This window comes from Maniola hyperantus, chromosome 21, assembly GCF_902806685.2.
Source record: "Maniola hyperantus chromosome 21, iAphHyp1.2, whole genome shotgun sequence".
In the NCBI taxonomy this organism is placed as follows: domain Eukaryota; kingdom Metazoa; phylum Arthropoda; class Insecta; order Lepidoptera; family Nymphalidae; genus Maniola; species Maniola hyperantus.
In genome coordinates this window covers 8,591,287-8,617,666 of record NC_048556.1, presented here as the reverse complement: position 1 = coordinate 8,617,666, position 26,380 = coordinate 8,591,287, and the positions used below count along the sequence as shown (strand labels likewise).

The 26,380-nt window shown below is 36.7% G+C and overlaps 2 protein-coding genes across 4 annotated transcripts in view; both read right to left on the bottom strand.

Moving 5' to 3' along the window:
- Positions 1–801: 801 nt before the first annotated feature.
- LOC117992528 (nischarin-like) lies at positions 802–7,728 on the bottom strand. The gene is made up of 4 exons (XM_034980241.2): positions 7,111–7,728; positions 5,914–6,160; positions 5,315–5,433; positions 802–2,811 (listed from the first exon to the last, which is right to left on the bottom strand). The coding sequence occupies exons 1-4, from the start codon at positions 7,549–7,551 to the stop codon at positions 2,221–2,223; spliced, it is 1,398 nt and encodes a 465-aa protein (XP_034836132.1). The 5' UTR covers positions 7,552–7,728; the 3' UTR covers positions 802–2,220.
- A 708-nt stretch (positions 7,729–8,436) lies between these two features.
- Positions 8,437–26,380, bottom strand: part of LOC117992527 (FHIP family protein GJ17503-like) — a 30,709-nt gene continuing 12,765 nt past the window's right edge. For 2 of the 3 annotated variants that reach the window (XM_069505803.1, XM_034980239.2), the window contains exons 6-16: positions 26,244–26,352; positions 25,101–25,261; positions 24,204–24,337; positions 23,348–23,434; positions 19,260–19,448; positions 18,343–18,696; positions 17,531–18,068; positions 16,714–16,892; positions 16,128–16,269; positions 15,348–15,470; positions 8,437–14,227 (exon numbers count right to left, since the gene is read on the bottom strand). In XM_069505803.1, the coding sequence (XP_069361904.1) occupies positions 13,983–14,227; positions 15,348–15,470; positions 16,128–16,269; positions 16,714–16,892; positions 17,531–18,068; positions 18,343–18,696; positions 19,260–19,448; positions 23,348–23,434; positions 24,204–24,337; positions 25,101–25,261; positions 26,244–26,352 (2,261 nt within the window). In that variant the 3' untranslated portion in view covers positions 8,437–13,982. The remainder of the gene's footprint in view (positions 14,228–15,347; positions 15,471–16,127; positions 16,270–16,713; positions 16,893–17,530; positions 18,069–18,342; positions 18,697–19,259; positions 19,449–23,347; positions 23,435–24,203; positions 24,338–25,100; positions 25,262–26,243; positions 26,353–26,380) is intronic. The other variant, XM_034980240.2, reaches the window with a different exon arrangement.

Here is a 26,380-nt window from a genome sequence, read left to right as displayed (position 1 = left end):
TGATATACTTATACAATAAATACAATGCTGTCTTTACCAATGTAAGGATCCTCTATGTTTTAACTGGCCTACAGTTTATATTTTGATAACTAAATTAATTTTCAATCTGTCTTGTAGTCAATAAAGCGTTTGAAAATTACTTTATTGTATTATTTTGAATTGATTTGATGAGTTAATTAATGTATAACTGTACCTATCTATTTTATAGAATTTACGGAAATTCCTAATAAATAACGTTAGAAATATTTTGAGTTTTATTTATACTACAACTCTTATCCTCTTAATATAAGGAAAAGAAAAAAATCACATAAAATTAGAACATTAAAAATAACTTTTATTATAAATTATTACTTATACAATAATTACAAAATGTTCGAAACATAATCACAATTATAATACTTTCATATTTTATGCATCGATGATTTTATGACATTAAAATTAATACTAGCGAAACCACAAATAGACTGGACAAATGAAGTCTTAACAAGATACCCAAAAAGTTTGAACACATAATAAGTACAGTCAAAGGCCAAAATTCGTTTAGCACCTCACGATCGAATTCACTTGCACTGCACGGCACAGTTGTGCGCACATCGAGTGTTTGTGCGGAGTGTTTATAGAAAAAGGTCATAAGTACGACTGGTTTTTGATGCAATAGTTTTGCGAAATTGCTACTCGAATTCTGAGGCTGACCGTACATAGCAAAAATTTTATGTTCAATAAAACTTTAAAATAATACTATTAGGATATTATATTATTGGGAAATGTTTAAATACAGCACCGATCAGTATTGTTTATTTATTACTTCATTTTATACAAAATCCCATTTGATCAGAAGTTAAAGCACAATAAGTCAAAAAGAGAAGCACCATTTTTTACTTATTTTTTTAGACATTTGTCACATTTTTAGATCTATACAAGGGTTAAAAAATAAAGTGGCATTACTTAGTTGAAAGACATGATACAATTAATGCACCAAATATGTACAATTTCTTTGCTTTTTTTACATAATTACGTCAAAATGTTTTTAATATTTTGTAAACTTACAATAATTTATTTTTATCACATGAATAAGGTCAAAATGACATATTATTATTTTTATATTTAAATTCTAATACTAAGGTCATATATTAATTTATTGGTCTCGCTCCACTACTAAAGTCAATTATTATTATGATGAGAAATTCAAATAACAATAAATATTTTCCTCTTTTCTAAACACTGCACGTGGAATAAAGAAAAGGACATACGTATAGCTCTCTCGCTTTCACGTATTAACTATAAGAGATAGTATGAGACAGAATATGTTTCCCTTTTATTTATGCGTAGAAGCTATATCAAATTGTTTTACTCGCAAGCACCCTACAAAATTAAATAAATGAAAGCCTAGTGGAATGTGCTACAAATTATAACCATACAAAAACACATAAATTATATACTATATCCATCCATAGATTTTTTTACAATATTTTGCCTAGGCTGATGAACTCAAGACCGTTCGTCAGAGCTACTATGAATTTCGTATACAGTACGCGGACGAAAATAATGTACATCGGCTTTTAGAATGACATTCGGCTTTGTAGAGCGTTGTCTCTGTCACTCATACCTATATGACGTTTTGTCGGTCGCAATGACAGGGACAATGCTCTACAAATCTGTTATCTCCTTCTTAAGGTCGATGTACATTACTTTCAGCCACCGTACTGTACATACATTTAAAATTGTACCTCCCTTTTCCTAATGTTGTACTTATGTTGATACAGTAAACGTTTTTAAATAAGTAAAAAAGTACATGTACATATATTATACGCTACTAGCTTATGCCCGCGACTTCGTCCGCGTGGACTATGCAAATTTCAACACCTCTATTCTACCCCCTTAGGGGTTGAATTTTCAAAAATTCTTTCTTAGCGGATATCTACATCATAGCTATCTGCATGGGCAATTTCAGTCCGATCAGTTTGAGCTGCACGTTGATAGACCAGTCAGTCAGTCAGCCAGCTTTTCCTTTTATATATTTAGATGTAATATGAACGTAACATACCTATGATATAATAATATTATTGGACTTAAATTTGTAAAACGAGTACAGAGTACATAATGTAACTACAGTTTACAATAATCACTATGTGATGTTTTATTCTTTAGTTAAACTAGGTACAAAAAATATCTATCAACCGTTAAATACTCGATAATCGATTCCAAATCGATTCTCAGTCGTCAACTCCTACTAAAGCTATGGCTCGTGTTATTATTCTTCAAGAAACTGGGCGTCTTGCCTTCTTTGACTATTCTCAAAGCTTGTAGAACTCTCGCTGTATCCAATTCTTTTTCCGAAGCTTTTTCGTTGTCTAGACAGATTTCCGTCATCCTCGCGTTGAATTGCTCTATGACTTTTACTCTATAATCTATGGAAGACGCGACGGGATTCGCTGTTAACCATAGATACTCTAAACAGGGTAAATTACAAATATGTTGAACCTCTTCGACGTCTGTTATTATATTGCAACTCAGATCTAAGCTTTCTAAAGAGTAAAGCTTCGAAAAGCCTTGCAAAGATTCTATTTTGTTCTGGGACAGATCTATTTTGACTATGTTGCCAATTTTAGCGTGCCAGTTCTCGCATAGATGAAACCTGTTCATAGACAAGTTGAGCTCTCTCAGTTCATGAAGGCACGATATATCGCAGAGCTCGGTTAGTTTGTTGGATGAAAGGTTCAAATGCTGCAGTTTTGGTACCAGTTTGATCGCCCAATCGACTTTGTATATGTTATTGCTCACAAAGCTTATAGACGACAGCTTTTTCCATATCTGTAAATAATTAATTTAGTCAGCTAAAGATAAACCATAAGTTCTGAAATTCGTAACAATTACGGTAGGTACAGTACGTGCAAAACAAGAAGTTCAATCTGAACACAAGGCATATTATGACAATTGTACAAAAACAGATTTCAGCCGGGCTTGTGTATTTACAGCTGAGTACTGAAACATAAAGGCGAAAGATTTATACGTTTTGAAGGGGAAAAAGCTGTGATAGCCTAGTGGTTAGGACGTCCGCCTTCTAATCGGAGGTCGGGGGTTCGATCCCGGGCACGCACCTCTAACTTTTCAGAGTTATGTGCATTTTAATTAATTAAATATCACTTGCTTTAGCGGTGAAGGAAAACATCGTGAGGAAACCTGCATGTCTGAGAGTTCTCCATAATGTTCTCAAAGGTGTGTGTAGTCTACTAATCCGCACATGGCCAGTGTGGTAGACTAGGCCAAAACCCTTCTCATTCTGAGAGGAGACCCGTACCCTGTAGTGAGCCGGCGATGGGTTGATCATGATGATGATGACTGAAACATATCATATTTAATGGTACTATTACTGTTATACTACAGCTGTCCAAACGCCTGCAACAGACCATTAATATAATATCTAAGGAAAATCTTTACATTAGATATTTTATTATTCACCTGTTACTTTTTTAACAAAATTAACATAGGCTACTTTTTATTTCGCAAAATTAAAGAGCTCCCACGGGATTTTTAAAAACCTAAATCCACGCGTACGAAGTCGCGGGCATCAGCTAGTATAGTTTTGAGGCTCAGATGTAAAATATCATGATCCCCTAACCGGCTCACTACAGAGCATGGGGCTCTTTTCAGTATGAGAAGGGTTTGACCATAGTCCACCACGCTGGCCAAGTGCGGATTGGCAAACTTCACACACCTTTGAGAGCATCATGAAGAACTCTCAGGTATGTAGATTTCATCACGATATTTTCCTTCACCGTTAAAACGAGTGATATTTAATGTTTTAAAACACACATAACTCTGAAAAGTTAGAGATGCGTGCCCAGGATTGAACCCGCGACCTCCGATTAGAAGGCGGACGTCCTAACTATTACTAGACACTAGGTTATCACAGCTTGCTATATAGCATTCTTACACTATATACATTTAACTTCCTATCGATTGCGTGTATTTTATCAATCAAATACTGTCGTGGTTAATTAAAAATGAACTAAAATAAATTGAAAACGAGTGATATTTAATGTTTTAAAACACACATAACTCTGAAAAGTTAGAGGTGCGTGCCCAGGATCGAACCCCCGACCCCCCGAACAGGAGGTGGACGTGATAACCACTAGGCAATCACGGCTTTTTATGTAAAACTAGCTGACCCGGCGAACTTCGTACCGCCTAACAGTCGATTCTTTTTCAGGCAATTTTTTAAATTTTTCTCTCCGTATGAACCATCCTCGTACTTCAAGGAATATTATAAAAAAGAAATAGCAAAATCGGTTCAGCTGTTCTCGAGATTTGCGATCAGCAACACATTCAGTGATTCATTTTTATATATAGAGATATATTCATTGTTATTTATTTGTTATATTATTGTACTAATGTGTGATTAGCGCATGTTTAGATAAGGCACTACACGCGTGACCTACTGTATTGAATGTGATATAACCTACTTACAAACAGATGTGCTGAACTCTGACTCACGATTAATGACTAACTAACTAGATAACCTACTAAAGAACTACAATAGGGATGTTGCCAACTGATTATCAAACGCTAAAACGCGCGCTTAGTATGGGAACTTGTATGAATTTTGACGTGCCTTTTTATTAGAACTAGCTGATGCCCGCGACCTCGTACGCGTGGATTTAGATTTTTAAAAATCCCGTGGGATCTTTTTGATTTCCCGGGATAAAAAGTAGCCTATGTCACTCTCCAGGTCTTTAACTATACCCATGCAAAAAATCACGTGGATCCGTTGCTTTTTGCGACGTTGAAGGACAAACCAACAAACCAATAAACTAACAAACAAACATACTTTCACATTTATAATATGAGTACTGATTGCCTATCGATAGTCTATCGATAGCAACTACAACCTATCGATAGTGTTCGTAGCGTCAAACAAGCAATACTATTGATAAAGGCAATACTATCGACACTATCGATATTATTGCAAAATTTGACAAAAAACAATCAATACTATCGATCGTTTTTTGGCATCATCTATATCCTGAATAGTTTTTGAGGTCAATTATCGATAGTCAAACTATCGATAGTTTTGAAATTCTTTATAGGGATTTGTACCTCAAAAGGTAAAAAAGGAACCCTTATAGGATCACTTTGTTTTCTACTCATAGTATAATAAAATCTTGTACTATGTCATAATTATTCACACTCATTCATATGGGCTGCAATACGCAATCCCCAACTAATAGTGTTTTGATGCCATATTCGTTCATTTCACTTTTTCACAAACATCCATAAAAAAGTTTTGCTTCAAAAAGTCTGTGTCCATACTAACCACAGTATCAGCAAGACTAGAAGGATCCTTGTGTAGCACATCAACCAGCAGAAACTCGTTCATTGATATCACACTGGCAATGTGTACCGACAAACTAGTCAGCGTATCACGGAGACTGCCTGAAATGAAAATAAAAAAATTCCCACACTTCGCTGTTCATATCGGAGCTTTACTAAATTACTGGTGTGGATGGGTGAAAACGCTTACTTAAAATTAAGTTAAAATTTAGTTCATTACTTGACAACTTAATACATATATATGCAAATTAGGTATTGGAGATAAGTTGTCCTTTTTGCATGTCCCGTACATGTTTATGTTTTAGTTTTAAGTTTTGGTAAATGATAAATTTAGAATATTCACAGAAATGCAGGCAGTATTCTTGGCACCATTCCATGCAGGCATGATTTGTACAGTAATTAGATAAGGCTAGCTTTAAGTTTTCTTGTAACTACTTATTGTGGCTAATTCCATTGTACACAATCTCTAATAAACCTTTCATAATATTGCTTGTGGAAAAGGATAGATTTAGACCTGTTAATTTAGTTTAGTTTAGAGATTCTGTACAAGAGAATCGGCCTCATTAATAGGCTAATACTGACCAACACTTTGTATACATCCCATCGGCACTCCAAGTATCTTCAAATCCGCTAGAGACTTGAATGGTATGAGATCAAAACGTAAGTCATTGGGTACTATATTGCTAGTACCCAGCTTTTCATAGCTTCCTTCTATGCTTAAAGAAGTGACTTGGGAGCAAAAATCCAGTATGAGACTAAAGTCATACATTTGATCTTGTTTTTCTGTCGATGGACACGCCATTTTAAATCTCTCACTGATTGCGTGCAACTGAAATTAAACTGATTTTAAAGAGACATTTTATTGCATTTATTTCTTCAATCACTACCCCTATTATAAATGCAAAAGTGTGTTTGTTTGTTAGTTTGTTGGTTTATTGGTTTGTGGGTTTGTCCTTCAACCACATTGCAACAGAGCAATGGATCTACGTAATTTTTGCATGGGTATAGTTTAAAACCTTAAGAGTGACATGGGCTACTTTCTATCCCGGAAAATCAAACAGTTCCTACAGGATTTATAAAAACCTTAATCCACACGTACGAAGTAGTGGGCATCAGCTAGTAATACTATAAAGAGGTAAAGTTTGGGTGTAGGAAGTAATCTTCAAAACTATTCATCTGATTTCAAATACTCCTCAAAACCAGTTCAAGAATAGATAAGACAAACATTTGGAAAACTCTAAGCACTTCTGACATAGATGCATCAGCGAAAGCTGCTTAGTCTATCAAAAATAATAATAACAATAAAAACTTTAGCAGTTTAGCAATGAAACGAATAGAGAGACAGTTTTGTATTTAATAACTAGTACCAACTAGTGTAGATCCTTTAATCAGTGTACAATGTATAATCAGTCATCTTTCCCACTCTCTATCTTAAAATATTCGAAACTTTTATATCAGATTTGGTTATGGTTACAGACAGATCTTTATTTTGGATATTAGTTTCAGTTATGGAACTCCATAATATCCTTAGAAGACATTAACTATTTCATCTAATAAGGTAAGTAAATAATTTAAAAAAAAAATTGATAAAATGGAAATTCATAAAACATGTAAAGTAGGATAGTTATGTCTCATGGTCAACTGACTCATAGATTTTACATTAACCTTGAATTTTGTAATCTAATAATACTCAGTGTTGTTTGAATATCAAAAGTTAAAGTTTCATGCTTTGTTTGAGTTACCCAATCCTGTTTTTATGACAAAAAAGTAAATACAAACCTCTAATAGAGTAAATTTATGAGATTTTTCACTCTCCAACAGTTTATCACCTTCTAAGAACAGCTTTTTTGCTAAGTCTTGTAATAAAAAGTATATGTCATACATTTGGAAGTCTAAAAAGTGGGCAAATTCTGTCGGCATCGTTAACTTTAGATAATTAAACACGTTCTTCAGGTATTCGTTCAATGCTTCTCGCCTTTGTTCCACGAATTTCGGCGTTTTGTTTCGTATAACTTTTTTTGGTGGTAACAGGTCTTTGGCTACACCGTGGTCATTGACCAGCTTCTCGTGAAGATCCACAAAGTCACTGTACCGATGTAATACGTTCCACTGAACAAATCCCACTTTAACAACGATTTTGTAGAACGTAACATTGTCTTTTGCGGTCGCATCGACTACGTCCACTGTGCTCTCATTCCTATAGTTCACGAAAGCCGACATTTTATTCAGTTTATTAACACAGAACTAAATGATTCGGCGCGCTGGGCATTTCGTGGGAACGTGATGCAATCGGCAAGCATCCGCGAAGTAGTTCCGCGACGGAAATAATTATTTTTCGAAAAAGGATCACGCAATGCAAACACAACCAACCACAAGCAAACAGAATTTGACATGACAGCAAATGACAATCACTGACAATTGACAAGAAAGTATTCCCTGTATATTATAGGTAATACTCTTTGCAGAAGTAGTAGTCAAATGTCAATTACATACAGAGGTATCAGTTCAGAAATTAATTATTTTTGAACGGACAGCCACAGCAAAATAACAGTTCTCTGAAGATGAGTATGGGTAACTTTAGAAACATGCCAACAGTAACACATAAAGAATCGATCGCATAGCCGGACGCCCGCAAAAAAATTTCAAGTTTGATTGATAAAAGTTAATCACCCATCATATCACAAAGCATACGCGTAATTCCTCACGCGCCATTTGAACTTTTTGTGTCAAAATTCATGTCAAAAGTAAGATTTTTACTTTTTAGTCCTTAAAATTTAAAGGTAAACCATAGAGATAGTATACACCATAGAGATAGTTACAGTTGGCCCGTGACGAGTCATTTTGTACAGACTATACAACTACTAATTCAACCTTACCCATCCCATCTTTACTGTACAGTTATCAATCGATAACGTCCACGGCTAGACTGTGGAAACATGTCTCACAGGAATTTCCACACGCCACGGTCTTGCGCCGCCTGAATCCGGCAGCTTCCTGCATTTCGTTTGATGTTGCTTGTCCACCTGGTGGCGGTCTGCCAACGCGGGACTTAATAGCTAATCCTTAAAAACTTGAAAATTAAAATAAAATAACAATCACATCACTATTCACAACTTTATTTAAGTATATGAAAATTTTATAAAATAATTCATAAATCATAATGTACAATGTTATCAAACTTGTGCCACACAACTTGCTAACTATACCTTCGCAATACATTTGAAAGATTCGGGTTTAATCCCGGCACGCTCTGTAGATTCTAAAATCTAAATACACTAGGGTTAATTCTGTTGCACACAATCTCTAAATTGACAGGTCATCTAGTGCTATCCTTTTCCGCATAAAGCATTATGAAAGGGATACCTGGGGATACCAATATATTTACTGTCAATTTAGGTTCTTTTAAAGATAACAACAGAAATAGCCACAGTATATATTGCACATGCAAACAAGAGTCAAGTTGTAAACAGAACATAATAACAAAGTTCTACAGACAGGCTACGGACCATTGAAATAAATGCTACCGACAGATGAATGAATGAAGAACACGGTAGAAAGGACAACACTATACTCATCCAACTATACTAAGTACTAAGCGAAAGTTATAAAGTTTCGGTTTGGTTATGGATTTATGTATTTATTATGGTTCAATGGTCCAATTAACAATATTATAGAATCTTTATTTCTATGCGTGCCGGTTGATAGACTTGGCAAGTATACTTCAGTGGTATAAAGTCGGACTGTTGGCAAATATAATAATTCGGACGAAATAAAATTAATTAAACAGGTTTTACGACATAAATATAAGAAACATTTGAAATAATTATAATATGAATAAATAAGTTATTAAAAAATATTTATTTTTCTATAAAAAATTGACAGTCAATATTTAAGAACTGGGTTTGTTGTTGACACATAGATTAAAAGTTATTTTAAACATTCAAATTGTAAAAAACATCAAATTATACAATACACTTATTAAAAATATATTTTTAGCCCACTTCACACTCGCGCGCGAAACCCGGCTATGAATTTTCACCACAATCTCGCGTGAAACGCAAAATGTTTTCTCTACACTACAAAACACAACTTTTCGCAGTCAAGTGGGCCACCCCTATTTCGCAGGCAGCAAAACCGATAGCGGACGGGGAATGCCGCTAAGCCGCGAAATCTATCGCAGTTTAATAATTATTAATTATATTGTTTCGCGAAATTGCTTGTTGTAGCGCGAGTGTAGAGCGGGCTTCATAATCGTTACATTCCTTGGACGGAAGAGGACGTTGCGAAAAGTATATAAAAATTTGCGCATTTTTTTACGAAACATAATATACTTATTTTATGTAATTATTTTTTCTTACTGACTGTAAGAAAAAGAGGACATCAATTGTTTATTCATAAAACTTTTAAATCCAGTAAGGCGCGAGTTGTCCCTATTAACTTTCGCATTCGCACGCGGTAACGAAACTATTAAGAGGCCATCATCATCATCTTGATCAACCTATTGCCGGCCCACTACTGAGTACGGGTCTCCTCTCAAAATGAGAAGGGTTAAGGCTTAGGCCACAGCCTAAGAGAAAACTAAAGAGGCCATAACGAAACTAAAATGTGAGAAAGACTGTAGTAGTTAATTCACTGTTCTGTACCGAGAAAGAGATGGCAACAAAACATTGTTGTCTGCGACAGGAGCAAACATTTGAAGAGTTTTAAAAATAAAATGTGTTAACATTGTTAATACAGAAAAATTAACTACCTACAGTTTTCGATAAAACATAAAAATCTAAATGTATCAGTTTTTTTCTGTCAAAGAAATTGTATCCAATTGTAAAGAATTTACATTAAAGGATCCAAAAAGCATATTATAATGAAATACATATCTTAGTAATATTGTGTTAATAGTATTTTTTAGGGTTCCGTACCTCAAAAGGAAAAACGGAACCCTTATAGGATCACTTTGTTGTCTGTCTGTCTGTCTATCTGTCTGTCAAGAAACCTACAGGGTACTTCCCGTTGACCTAGAATCATGAAATTTGGCAGGTAGGTAGATCGTATAGCTGACATTTGGGGAAAAATCTGAAAACCGTGAATTTAGGGTTAGATCACACAAAAAAAATTAAATTGTGGTCATGAACTAATAATTAGTATTTTCAACTTTCGAAGTGAGTGACTATATCAAGTGGGGTATCATATAAAAGGTCTTCACCTGTGCATTCTAAAACAGATTTTTATTTATTTTTATGTATCATAGTTTTTGAATTATCCTGCAAAATGTCGAAAAAATACGACTGTATTACGGAACCCTCATTGCGCGAGCCTGACTCGCACTTGGCCGGTTTTTTTTAAGTAAAGCGCAATTTTTTTCAGATGGACGCTTTTAAGCCTGTCAGGCGTTTATACCGCGTGCGATATTATTGGTGTCCTAAAAGTTTAAACAACAAAACATTTTTGAGAGCACATTCAAAACACAATTCAAAATTCGTTGTACGAATATAACAATAGATAAAAAATTAAAACACTAAAATTAATAATGGCGACGATTCGGGCGTAACAAGACTAAACTAAGATATTGGTCCTTACAGTGCGACAAAGCTATTTTGGTGCGTAATGAAAATCGGAACTAACGTTGCCGTCAAATGTCCCCTTTGTTCTTGTTTGAATATGCTAAGCCTTTGTTCTCCAATAGCGCCCCCCTGTCAATGTAGTTCAAGTGCCAAGAGAGCCTTGCCGCACTGTATTTTAATTAAAGGAGAACAGTACTTTTGACATGACAGTTGACCCATAGAGTTAACATGGTGCGTGAGGAGTCATAAAGTTTAGAAACGCCCAAATGAAATAACTAAAATAATCAAGTCGAAAATTAAAATATCATTTAAAATAAAATTAACATAGAAATTGTGATTTCGTTAAAAACAAAAACAGTTACAAAATTATTGTCCTAAAGTAAAATATAGAATACGACATAAAACAATAGAGTACATAATTATTTAATAAAATTAATAGAAAACAATTCACTGAAAGTTGTTTTATTGCAAACATTAATATCTTAGTTTATTTACCTAAAATGTATTTAAAAATATTGTAAATTCATGTAATAAATTACAATAATCCAATTTTGTTTTTGAACATTATAAAATCACAGTTCAAAATTACGTTCATGGCATTCAATGATTAAAATTAATTGCAGTTATTTTATCTTATGTTTAAAGTAAGGTACTTAGGATTAAGTATGTGATATTTAGGTACATCTACATCTACAGGCATCTACGCCTATCCATATATTATCTTTATGTATTCCATAATAGTAGAAACGCACGGGCGGACTAATGACCTCTATTACAATGGTGCAAATTCGATTATATACTTATAATAATCTCTAAACTAAAACGATTAGGGCCTTGGACTGTAGTAATATAATGACGTGATTATTTGTATAGCGGTAGTTCATCGGGCTAGAATTCATTATTAAAGAGAATAATTTACAAAAATCATGATTTTTATTCATTTTTAATTTTTTTATTTTATTATCGTCACGCTGTACGGAAAGCGATTAAAGACGTCACATGTCGTAAACAAGTAATTTTTTTTTGTTAACATAAAAAATATTTTCCCGGAGAAAATACTCTTTGTGACGTCATTATTCACCTTCCGTACAGCGTGACGTTTATGTTACAAATAAATAAAAATCATGATTTTTTAAAAATCATTTCTCTTTAATAATGAATTCTAGCCCCATAAACTACCGCTATACAAAAAAATCACTTCATTTTAGTACAGCCTATTACTGTCTTTATCCGCACGGAACTTTGCAAAAAGAATAGCAGTATTTTTAGACATGTCAATTTTATTAAGTTAAGGTGTTTAAGATTGAGTTAGCACCATTGCCCTAAGTTGAATCGGGACGGCTTTTAACCACCGTGCGTTCCTAATCTATGGTAAGATCTATAAATCATACTTTGAATTGCTCAGACAAAGCGAGACAAATTGTTACGAGTTGAACGAGTTATTGTTGAACGAGTTAAAGTGAGACAAATTTATATCACACATAAATCTGTCTCATTTTTAATGTCTTAAGTCTGAGTATAGTCAAAGTACGGTATATCTCTATATATAAAAATGAATCGCTAAATGTTAATCGCTAATTGCTGATCGCAAATCTCGATAACAGCTGAACCGATTTCGCTAATTCTTTTTTGGTGATATTCCTCGAAGTACGAGCATGGTTCTTACGGAAAGAAAATTTTAAAAAATTGCCTGAAAAAGAATCGACTGTTAGGCGGTACGAAGTTCGCCGGGTCAGTTAGTAGAATAATAGTAATAACTCTCTAAAGAGTTGAAGGCAATGGTAGAAACAGATTAGCGACATTTGCCGGGCACGTTTAGTAGGTATAAATATATATATGTATACAACAGACGATGCCACGTCAGATGTTGATATCACGTTTTTCAACTTGAAAACGACTTACAGATAGGATTTGATTCAATACAATTTTAATGGGGCAATACAAATGGTTTTTCCATTCTTTAGTTTAAATATACCTAGTAGATGTTAAGAAAATAAAATCAAAAGATATTGTCCTTAAATAAAATTACAACTAATTGCTCTTTTTAAAAGAAACTTTTCATTTTGAAATTTATAATTTATAATTACACTAAAACTTCTCTTTTCAATGTAACTTTGACACTCAACAAGAATAAGACTTTTCTGTAGCGAAAAATGCTTTCATCTAATCCAAGTGGATTTTTCAATAAAGTTCAATAGACGCTTTCGAAAGAGCAACCGCCGAGTTTCTTGCTGGTTCTTCTCGGTAAGAAAGGCATTCCGTACTTTGATTAGGTAGATTCTTTTGACGACTCAAAGCACTTATTTTGATATCTATTTATTTGACTAAAAATAGTTCTATTTCTATTACCTTTAGAATTGAAAATAATAAAACCCAGTTTAACAGTTGATTGTAAAAGTTAAATTAAAAAGCAAAGTTACTACATTAGCAGTAGTAATTCACAGTATTTTTAAGGCGTCCTTAAAATGTTGCTAAACGTAAGTATCATACAATACTTTAATTTTTTGATGGCCACAGTTCAGATTATGTATAATTTTCATAATACGCTCTGCCGTAAAACGTGTAAGGCCAGGGGTTCGATATCCTTAATTTGATAACTATAGGCTGACCACAGCGTGGTTACGTTTTCGTGCGAACACGCACGAACACGCACGAAGTGCGCAAACTCGTGTTAGTACGACTAACTCGCACCCAGTCTGCGCGTTTCCTTAGTACTTGAAAGATCGGGATTGTTCGTGCGTGTTCATGTGTTCGCACGAATCAAATTCGTACGAAAACGCATCCAAAGTGCGGCCAGTCATAGTGTGACGATCGCAATCAGCTCTGATTGGCTGACACTATTTCGCGATTGGCTAAAATGCACTGTCGCAGCAAGAATGCCATAAATAATCACCCAATCACAAAACATTATAGCAAGATTATCAGACTTTTGCAATCGACCTGTCGATTTTCACAGATAACTGATACTCTTCTGCCATTCATCGAGTATGACGGCTTACAATTATTTTTAAGGCATCTCTAAAAATATTTCTAAACGCAAGTATCAGAGATAATACTTTTTTTCAATTTGCCTTCAGAGGCATTGGCCAACAGTCATAACGCGACGGTTCGTATGTAGGTGTCGTTTTCGTAGTAATCAGCTGTGAGTCTTAAGGCCTGTTCCTCACATATGGCGGAAAGTTCCTTGAGCCATTCGTCTAGTATGACCGCGTTGAGGACGGACCGCATAGTGATGGATTGGTTCCAGTACACTTCTTGGGTGAATATGGGACTTTTTTGTGCGGGCGAGCTGTACGCTGAATTTTGTGGGCTGTGCGTGTTTTGTTGCGACGGTGATACTGGAATATACAATGTTAGTGGAAAAGAAGGTCCTAACCCAAAAGGAGATCACTGTACAATACGCGGCAGAAAATAATTTACATCGACCTTTAGAAGGAGAGCGGTTTTGTAGAGCATTGTCTCTGTCATTGAGACCGACAAAACGTCACATAGATATGAGTGACAAAGACAATGCTCTACAAATCCGAAATTTAATTAATTCTAAAGGTCGATGTACATTATTTTCTACCGCGTACTGTACTCATTGTTATAATCAACGTTTACTTTGCGTTCAACCCTTAAAACCTGCACGATCGACCAGTCGACGGCGATGTTAGAATCGCGGAGCTGCGGCAACTTCGTGAACATACACACGGCGACTTCTATATAAATTACAGATTCTAACGTCGCTGTCGACTGAGTTGCCGGGCGACTGGTCGATCGTGCGTTATGGGTCTAAATCATGAAAAAATCAATTGGTCCCAACAAAAATATCAATATCACTCGACAAAGTGTGAGTCATCATCATCATCATGATCAACCCTGGCCCACTACTGAACACGGGTTTCCTTTAAGAATGAAAGTGTTTAGACCATAGTCCACTACACTGGACCAGTGATTATGTTCAATGTTCGAGATTTAAGTTTTTAAACTTCCCGTGGGAACTCTTCGATTTTCCGGGACCAGACGTAGCCAGCCCTTCCCCGGGATGCAAGCTATCTCCGTACCAAATTTCGTCAAAATCGGTTAGACGACTGGGCTCTGAAAAGCTAGCAGACAGACAGGTACACTTTCGCATTTATAATATTAGCATGGAAGTGTGAATATCTCTAACCAAAATCAATCCCACATCTCCTCACTTGAAAAACAACACCGCATCGCGGCAACACAAAAGTCACTTAATCTATGTATGTGTAAACAAATCCGCGACTTCGTCCGCGTGAAATTAGGTTTTTAAAATCCAGTGGGAACTCTTTGATTTACTGGGATAAAAGTAGACTATGTCCCTTTCCAGGTCTTAAACTATACCCATGCAAAAAATCACGTCGATCCGTTGCTCAGTCGCGACGTGTTTGAAGGACAAACCAACAAACAAACACACTTTCGCATTTATAATAAGGGTATAGATGGTGAACTCACGTGAGGCCTTCCTGTTGAACATACTGGAGATACTCGAGGATATGCTTCGTCGTTTCGACTCCATCCTTCGGAAAGGAGATTCGTCGCCTCTCTGAGCGGGTGAATTCGATCGTTGCGTTTGACCTGGAAAATAATTAATTTAAAAAAGAGGGTGGTATTGTTTTCTTATTATGTACATATCTTAATTTCTTGGGTATAACGATAAAGTTCTTAAGTTTGGCAAATTATTCTTGCACAATCAGTGTTCCGGTTTGTCTTCTATAAAGTTTGTACATTCGCTCTTAAGGGAAAGAAGTTGAGAAAGAGAAAGAGAATGAGAGAAATAAAAAGAGGGGGGGAGTGAGAGAGAGAGAGAGAGAGAGAGAGAGAGAGAGAGAGAGAGAGAGAGAAGGGAGGGAGGGAGAGAATGGCGGGAGAGAGAGAAGGGAGGAAGAGAGAGAGATATTTGTTAATCTTTGGACCACAGTACTGTGCGAGCTGAATTGCACTTTATGGCGTCGTAACAACGAGTCGCTTTATGTGTATTTATTTAAACGTCTTGGCGAAGTGTAATCCTTCTGTACCTGGATGCTATTACAATACCCGGCAGGAAATGTTGTACATCAACCTTTAGAAAGGGATAGCGGTTTCGTAGAGCGTTGTCTCTGTTGTTGAGACCGACAAAACGTCACATAGTCTGTATGAGTGACAGAGACAACGCTCTACGAAGCCGAAATATATTTCTAAAGGTCGATGTACAATTTTTCCTGCCTGCTACAGTACATAGGCTGTGATACTTACTATCGTCGTTTGTCTGCGCCCGCGACTTCACCAGCGTCAGTTCTCTCTGCATGAGGAAGACCCTCGCCTTGTCGACTAGCTCGCTATTGTTGGCCAACCCATCCGTCAACTCGTCGACCTCTTCTTTCAGTTTGCTAAGTATCTGCCGAATTAAATTTTCCTTTTGCACTAACAATTTCTTTTTATGATCACATGGAACCTTAGATATCAATTATGAAAGAAATTGGTCCGAAAATGCAGCCGTTGTTACATACTTTGTTAAGCTAATGATGTAGGAATGTGCAGTGCTCAGACAAGCCGTCAAGCGCTTACGAGCACGAAGAAAACAACATTGTAATCGTTTTTTTTGTTGAAATAAATAAATGTAAATGTAAGCCTTATAGCTCAACGGTTAAGGAGCAGACTGAATTCCGAAAGGTCGCCGGTTGCACTATTGTCGTACCCACTCCTGGCACAAGCTTTTCGCTTAGTTGGAGGGGAAAGGGGAACATTAGTCAATTAACATAGCAAATATTCTTTAAAAAAGAGTTGTAAATTTTCACGCGCATGAAGAATGATTCACTTCAAAAACTAACAATTTTCCTACCTGGAATAATGAAGGCACATTTGGTTGCAACTGGATCCAAGGGCATAGCAGCAGTGAGGCCAGCAAAGGTGTAGGGAACGACGCGAGCTTGCTGAACAAACTAGACACTCGACACGTGGACGCCACGTCCGCCTCTAGGAAACTTGCGGCCTTCCTAAGTAGACTGGTTAGAAGTGGGCCTGAAAAAAGATCCCATGTTATATATAATATCTGTCCCGGCTTTACTCACGTGTTTAGTCGACGTTAGCCCGACTAGTTTCGAACCCATCCGGGGTCCTTTTTCAAGGGAGTCAGTTCACGCACGCGTCGCGATTGTGACTATTGTGATCCCATGTTATGTGTAGGTACACAGAAGTTTTTTTCAAAGTATTTTTATTCCATTAAAAGTTACCGCTTGACTGCGATCTCGATGGTAAGCGATAATCTAAATATATAAAAGGAAAAGGTGACTGACTGACTGACTGACTGACTGATCTATCAACGCACAGCTCAAACTACTGGACGGATGGAGCTGAAGTTTGGCATGCAGATAGGTATTACGACGTAGGCTAAGCGGATGCTAAGAAAGGATTTTTGATAATTCAACCCCCCAACAGGGTGAAATAGGGGTTTGCAATTTGTGTAGTTCACGCGGACGAAGTCGCGAGCATAAGCTAGTATAGTTTAAGATGTTAGCGGGCTAACTTCGAAGGGGTGTGGCGGTTTTTATTACACCCAGTAACCCTTATCGGTTTCTACATGGCCAATCGTTGAAATATCTATCACCGAAACGTCTTGCTCTGTCTACCGATTCGTTAACTTAGTGTCTAAGACTTACCGATCAGAGTGCCAGCGCTGGCACGCCAGTTGACGGCAGGCGCATCATCGTAGTCCCGAACATCGCTGCACTTCACAACGCTCTTCCTGAACGACTCCTCCGCGAACCCTTCATCCTCATCGCCATCCATTCTATACCTAAAACTATCGTAACCACTGCTCTCTCCAATCGACGTTAAACTATCGTGATCTTTACTATCATTCGATTCACATTGCTGGTCAACTACTTTACTCGTCTCAGCCACTTCATTCAAAGAGTTCAAGCTGTGAGGTTCTTTTTCGGAAGTATCACTATTTTTTAATGTACCGTAACCACTGGTAGAGAGGGAGACAAGACTGTCCTGTTCCCTGGAGCAGGGACTTGGGACTGTATCTGTCTCTTTCATTTCTTTAGTAGAATTGTTATTCGTTTCTCGTTTCGGTGGGACGTGGTCGTATTTGGAGCTCCAGTTAGCGCACGCGATCGTTCGTGAGACAATCTCGAATCGAGAGTCGCAAAGATACGCGTGGTAGTTGTTGTATAAAGTATCGTTTGGATTCTGTAGAAGATTGAAAAATTATACAATGCTAGTTCGCAAAATACATGATAGAACCTGGGTCCTATTGCCAACTTAAACCACATTGGCAAGCAAACTTAAGCCATGTTGGAATTTCTTGTACAGTTGAATTAGGCAACTAAAAGTCAAAAATTATTAGCATATTTAATTATGGATATATACTTAGCATCAAATTCATTGATAATACTTATTTTCAAGCATGTCTTTAACAGCAAGAAATTCAAAAAGCTTCAGTTCAAAGAGCCATTAAACTTACCCCATAATCAAAATTAATTTCATGGACTAGATTGTTCATAGCAAATTCATTATGTACCCCATTCAATCTTCTATTATCATCTTCTCTTCTGATATCCAGCACTCTCCTACCACTTAAGGCCATTTCATCCACCCATTCCCTGGTCTTCCCCAAAGGTCTAGAACAGCAGTTCGGGCTGAGCCCTAAGAATGCTACTGCCGCATCTCTGTATGGTTCGGGATCAGACAGTTTGCTTCTGTACGTTGCCATTAAATGGTTGCCACTCAATAAGTATTTGTATATCAGTTCTATCATCACGTCCTCGCAGTTTAGGTCTATGAGGGTTTCCATTAGAGATAACGTTACTAATGATAGCTGAAAAATTAATGAATAAAATTGCCAAAAACGTCCGGATTAAAGAAAAAAGTATTTAAAAGTATCAACGGCAGAAGAAAAAAAATTTTTACACCGGAAAAGATTTTTGTTCCCATACGGGCACTTTAACATAGCCGTGACAAATTATTTTATAATTTCTTGTACAGCATACTTTCGGATTGTTCATTAAAATATTTTAAATAGAATTGAAACATACATTATATTCTTAGCACTGTCTATGGTAATCTATTAGTATTTTGGGATCAATTGCCACTTCTATTACAAAAAATAAATTATTTTTTAAGTTGAGAAAAGATAAAGAACTATTTATGATTACTATTCAAGAAATAAAGAAGAAACGGAACTATTCTAAAATAAATTTATTTGGTCACAGATTTTTGTGTAAGTTTACTATATTTTTACATCATAATATGACAGTTTTACCACAACGGAGTGTTAAACAGCTGTTTTATCAGTTGCGATTTTTTTATACATAAGATAAAAAAGCTGTTCAGAATAAAAACAGAGATGTAGTCAGAAAGAAATATTTAAAAAAGTCTCACCTGCGAATTCCCGTCCAATCTGCCCAACAAGACATCTATAACTTTAACTCCATCGTATTCATACGTGAACAGAAAATGTAGGATCACTCTTAACAATCCTCCTGTTGTGACGCATCTTAACAGCAGTTCCAGATAAGACATGGCCGTCGCCTGCTCCGTGGCCCCACTCTGTAAGGTGCCCGCTCTCTTCTACCATCGTGTTTCGTGGCCACGAGCGAGAGATGGCGGTCGAGTGACAGTTATTGGAGGGAATGAGGGTACTTTTAGTTTTTTTTACAAAGCAAAAAGGTTAACAAAAAGACGTTTTACTGTGGGATTAAGTGGAGCGAAATTAATCAACGGGAGCTGTCGACTACTGTACTAATTGCGTAAAAAAAACCTTATAGTGAAAATTCGTGTAACAAAAAATGTTTAAGAGTTAAAGTTAAATAACTTTGTTAATATTAAAACAGCTTGTGCTTGTGTTAGTTAATAAAACTATGTGCTTTTTGGCATATGGCTTACAAAAACGTGACTAAAAATAAGGGTAGATTAACTCTCAGAATTCGGTGTATTATTAAAAAACCAAGCAAGCATGTACGGTTGTAGCTTTGTACTTATGTGACATTAGAGTTACGTACTAATTATGCAACATGCTAACCCAAAAATGGCAAAATGAATGAATAATTATTATGATTATATTTTTACCCGACTGCAATAAAAGGAGGGTTATGTGTTTGACCTGTATGTAGCCAGCTCGACAACGGCTCAATTGATTTTGATAAAATATGACACGTCCATTGACTTATATTTATTACTTCGTATGGACAGGGTTATTGAACAAACAAAATGGCACCGACTCATTGGTGCTTATGCACCAATGCAACCTCAGTGACGTCTGGATTTCAAACGGGTGGTTTATTAGTATCTAATGAGAGGTGGCGCTGATTTGTTTTCTAAACCGTGGAAATATATGTTCGCTTGACCATATCTTGTCATTTATATCGATGGATGAAAATGGCTAATTTTATGGGCTGTAAATTGTGTATCTGCCGACACATTTCCTTGGGATTTCAGGTGTAGCAGATGAAGCACATTTTGATGATTTTGATTATAATTGTATTGAAATATCAAAGTCAAATCAAATCAAAAGGATAAGAAGAATAAAAAAGAAAGTAGCAGCTGGAGTTTGCCCACATTGTAGTTTTGTCAGCATTATAACATTAATTATAGTTTAGTGCAGGTAATTTTATTAATTTTGTACTTTTGTACTTAAAACAAGGTTGTGCCTTGACAAATTGTAATGTGCGGGCTGAAAAAGTTGCACCACAGTCGGGTTTTGTAGAAAACTTTTTAAATTCCTTGTTCTTTTATATTACTGAAACACCAGGTTTTATGTGAATATGCGTAACGCAAATGAAGCGATCAGTTAAACTATAGGACTCTGTTCGTGAAAAAGAAGCGCAATTCGTTGCAAATTCCCATGAAGCGACCAATGAAAATAGGACTTAGGATGATAGGCATAAAGTCCACAATAGACTGTCACTGAACCGTGATACCTGGCATGATATCCATACCGCAATGTACTGCCATAACCACACGCGTCACGAAACCAGAACAGTATGTGTCACGAAAGTTGAAATGAAACAGTATTAATTTTAAATACATTTCCAAAATTGCGGAACCCTCGCGTATTGTATATAACGCGTGTCAATAAAGAAAAGAAAATAATCAAAAAGAAGAGCGCTACACATTCGATCTCACTTACACAGTATACCTGTCTATAGTGTGTAAGTGAGATGGAATGATTAGCGCTGCTGCGTTTCGATTCGTTCCTTATTGGCATGCGTTAAAAGTCGCTGCAATTTGGTATAAGACGGGTATTTTAGAGTACAACACGCGGGGCGTTATAAGTACTTAGTACAGTACGCAGCAGAAAGTAATGTACATCGGCCTTTAATATGACATTTCGGCTTTGTAGAGCGTTGTCTCTGTCACTCATACCGATATGACGTTTTGTCGGTCTCAACGACAGAGACAATGATCTCCTTCTAAATGTCGATGTACATTACTTACTTACTGTAAATCGTCGAGGCACATTTGCAGAGTGGAGTCGAAGCGACATTTTAAATAGTAACCGGAACTCAGTTTTATTCACTTTGACTATGGTTGAAATTGGATTGAATAAAAACGAAATACGGAGGAATCGATCTCAACTATGTTTTGATTTCATTCAACCCAATTTCAACTATATTCCAAAACAAATAAAGCTGAATTTCATTGTGCCTTGATGATTAAGGAGCACCCTACTTCGTCCCGAACCGCTCAAATATGTTCAGAATCTATTTACGTTTCAAGTTTTCAACTTTCATGACTCGTACTGTCTCATATAACCGTCTCACTTCGTATGAACGTAATAGTAAAATGGACTGCGCATACCATTAATTCTACATAACAATAAATAAAAATAATTAGTAACATTAGCATTTTTACTCAACACGCATCATATCTATTGTCTAAATATATAAATTAAAAAGGTGTAAATAAAAAGGTATAAATGAAAAGGTGACTGACTGACTGATCTATCACCGCACAGCTCAAACTAGATGACGTAGGCATCCGCTAGGAAAGGATTTTTGTAAATTCAACCCCTAAGGGGGTGAAATAGGGGTTTGAAATTTGTGTAGTCCACGCGGACAAAGTCACGAGCATAAGTTAGTTATAAATATAATTCAGCCGTAAAAAAAAAGCTTCGCGGTATGATTTTCTTTTTTAGGGGAAATCGTAGTAGGTATATCTGTTAATTTATAATCGTGAATTAGTTACTGATAACAATCGATCCCACACTGAAAATCTAGTGTGCAGTAATTTTTTTTATTATTACGTCCATAAGAGGTGACACAAACACAGTAATCACACGTTTGTATAATAAATAGATATTTATATAATAAAAAATACTTTTAAAATAATAATAGTACATAGATATTCAGGTATTAATAAAAATTGAGTTTAAAATTACATATTATGTTAGTATTAATATTATTACAAAAAATTATACAACTCAAATTTAAACTGTTTTAATTTAAATTGTATATTTTATACATAGATAAAGAGGTGACCATTTTAAATATACTATTAAAGTTTAATAAAATAATATTAGTAAGTAATTCTTATTTATTAGCATGCATCAGGCTTAGCATAACGGCCAAGAAATATCAGATTTGGGACTCGGAAGTCGAGTCTCTCCCTTTCTGTATATTTATTTATTAGGGTTATGACCCCTTTCAATTATCACAATTTAATGGTAGGGGGTTTCTTGGGGCTACAGTTTTCCCAGATCCCAGACCCGATAAAAAGTAGTGCGTTTATGCGTAAGATTATTGAAGTGAAAACTTTAGGCGCGTTGAGCGATTATTTTTTTGAAGTTTCACTTCTGTCGGCAGCACAGATATGTCCAGATATGCAACTAGCGTGGCCCCCTCAGTCCCTCTCGCTCAAGCAGAGGTACGTACTTGTGAAATGTTATTCCGTCTATTTTACGTTCGCTTCGGCTATTGTAGCCTAGTATACTGCAACCCACCATTGCACAATAACATCAAAAACAAAAAACAACAAAACAAATTAATTATTTCTTTAAAATACTTGAGTCAACATAACCTCACTTCGTGTTATTTGCCAAAGTCTCACGTACAAATACATTTTGGCAAACAAAAAAAAAGGGGCCACGGTGATAAGGACAAAACATAATCATTTTGTCACGTTCTAATAAGAGCTTAATTGCATTTAGCTATCTCACTCTAACAGTAAGTGCCACAATAGAGCTACTTCTAATCGTCCTTGTTCTGAGGTCGGCAGTCCTCACTGCCTGCCAATTTTTTGACATTACGTCAAATTTTTTAATTGACTGCCGAAACACGATTACTTGTACAAGTAATCGTGTTTCGGCACTGTTCTTATTAAGATAACTGATGATTAAATTCAAAGTCGACAGAATTTGTGACACTATCCGCGACATAGAGCTCGTGGTCGTTATGCTAAGCCTATATAGTTATATAGAACACGGTGTAATCCCATGACAAACCATCAACCCGCCATAGCGCAATGTTTACCTGCAACAGTGCCGGTCCCATGACTGGCACCAAGAACCCTTGGTACAGTAAATCTAGAAGATGCTTTCTGATCAATGGGTGAGCGACCTGTTGAATTAAACAATGACTCTTTACTACTTAGAATTTAAAGTCAGGGTAGCCATTCAAAAGGCAGGAACTTACTGAGTAGCAAGTCGTAATTAAACTATTACAACTAGTGTAAGCAGTGCTTTTATGCCTCTATGCTCTGCACGCCACTGTGACACGTATACTAGTACCTAGATAAGGTGTGCCATACAAATGGTTATTTTTGTGCCGATCCAAAGCGTCCCACCAATTAAAATTGATACTGTGTCAAATAAATTGTCTTCGTGTTGACACTACAGTTCCGAGTACGCTCACATGACGCGCGTTGCTGCTATCAACGCCAAAATGGCGATAATCAAGTTGCTTCAAAAACAGCCCCCTGATTGTGTAAGAAAAACGTACTTATCGCTATCGTAATCGTCAAAAAATTCTACCCTTTGATTGGTTGATTCATTTTACATTGTTTACATTTTCTCCCAGCCAATCAAAGGGCAGAATTTATTGACGATTACGATGAATACGTTTTTCTTACACAATTGGGGGGCTGGTCGGCAATATCAAGTCCAGTGCACTTGTATTAGTAGAGGTCAGTGCTCTTTATGCACTGTATCCGATCCGAATCTGAGAATTCTCGATCCGAAATAGTCTATTTGTATGAGGGGTCGCACTAGATCCGTATTTCGTTTTCCGAAACCGACCTTTGTTAGTGAGCCGCAACTCCATAACTTAGCGTTGATTTTCTTCTTTCCTAAAAGTGAGACTCAATAAAATGCATAATAAATAAATATACCTGCGCTACAGCATTGCAGAATTCCAGTGAATCGATGAACAGTGTCAGCTTATGGACTTGATTGACGTCATCGGGTGTCAGTTTCACCGTATCGCCCAGCGAGCGCGGTAGTAACGAGTATAGACCGCTTAGTCCTACAAGGAAAGGAAACCATTTAAACACAACTAGAAGTCTATGTTCGTAAAACCGATAGACGTTGGGGTCCCAAGGTGCTGGAATGGCGACCTTGCACCGGAAGACGCAGCGTTGGAAGACCCCCCCACTAGGTGAACGGACGACATCAGACTAGTCGCAGGGTGCCGTTGGATTCAGGCGGCGCAAGACCGTAGCGTGTGGAAGTCCTTCAAGAGACCTATGTCCAACAGTGCACGTCTATCTGTTGATGATGATGACGATGATGATAAGTCCATGGCCGTCTCCAGAATCAAGTTAACTGTGTACCAAATAGATGATGCCCGCGATTTAGTCCGCGTGGATTTAGGTTTTTAAAAATCCCGTGGGAACTCTTTGATTTTCCGTGTTAAAAAGTAGCCTATGTCAATCTCCAGGTCTTTAACTATACCTATGCAAAAAGCCATGTCAATCCGTTACGACATAATTGAAGTACAAACCAACAAACCAATAAACAAACAAGCAAACACACTTTCGCATTAATTATAATATGGGCATAGTTCTTGCATTTCACGAAGGCCACTGACTCATGCTTGTGTTTAAGTCGTATCGGTATACGTAAGGTACACTAAATATGTGCGTTTGACAGCGCTTGCTCGCGACTGATTGGTCCGACATGCACGCACACTTACGCAATGACCATGTAAACGACGTTACCACAAGTAAAGTTCAGTAGCCTTCGTGAGTTACAAGAACTGTAGTGATAAATCTATCGTTTTTACCCACCTGTAGCCAGTATAGGGCAAGCGTTTCCAGTTAACAGACAGTGCGCCAATGGTGGGCATTTGGCGGACATTTTGGCGCACAGCAGGAACGCGTCTCGCGCCACCGATCCTGCCGAACCTTCACGATGTACCGATGACAGAAGGAGACGACCGATTATAAATCTGTAAAAGAATATTTAATAAGAACTCGAGCTTTAAAACAAAAACAGTTAAGGTTTCCATTTTTAGGGTTCCATACCTCAAAAGGAAAAACGGAACCCTTATAGGATCACTTTGTTGTCTGTCTGTCGCTCTGTCAAGAAACCTACAGGGTACTTCCCGTTGAGCTAGAATCATGAAATTTTGCAGGTAGGTGGGTCTTAGCTTTAGGGGAAAAATCTGAAAACCGTGAATTTAGGGTTAGATCACACAAAAAAAATTAAATTGTGGTCATGAACTAATAATTAGTATTTTCAATATTCGAAGTAAGATAACTATATCAAGTGGGGTATCACATGAAAGGGCGTTACTTGTGCATTCTAAAACAGATTTTTATTTATTTTTATGCATCATAGTTTTTGAATTATCGTGCAAAATGTTGAAAAAATACGACTGTAGTACGGAACCCTCAGTGTGCGAGCCTGACTCGCACTTGGCCGGTTTTTTTTTTCATTGCATCAACCGTATGCGTCTATAGTTCTTGCATTTCACGAGGGCGAGTGGCTCATGCTTGTGTTTAAGTCGTATCGGTAAGGTAAGGTACGCGGCAGAAAGTAATGTACATCGGTCTTTAGAATGACGTTTCGGCTTTGTAGAGCGTTGTCTCTGTCACTCATACCTGTACTTGCTCGCGGCTGATTGGTCTGACATGCACACACACGCGATGTCCATGTATACGAAGTATCCACAAGTAAAGTTCACTCGCCTCGTCGTTCTGGTCTGGTGGGAGGCTTCGGGAGTGGCTAGTTACCACCCTACCGGAAAAGCCGTGCCACCAAGCGATTTAGCGTTCCGGTACGATACCGTGTAGAAACCGATCAGAGGTATGGGTTATCACTTACCATTAGGTGAGATCAAAGTCAAGGGCTAACTTGGCTCGTTTATTGTAATGCTATTATATTATTATATTATACACAACATAATATTACAAAGACAATTAACTCACTCTGCGTGTGAGCCGTTTTGCGTATGCGTCGTAAGAAAGAATAGATCGATGAATTTCATATTCTGCATCAACACCACGCATAATTGATTCAGAACGGCAACTAATTGACCTGAAACCAAAATGATTGTATATTTTTT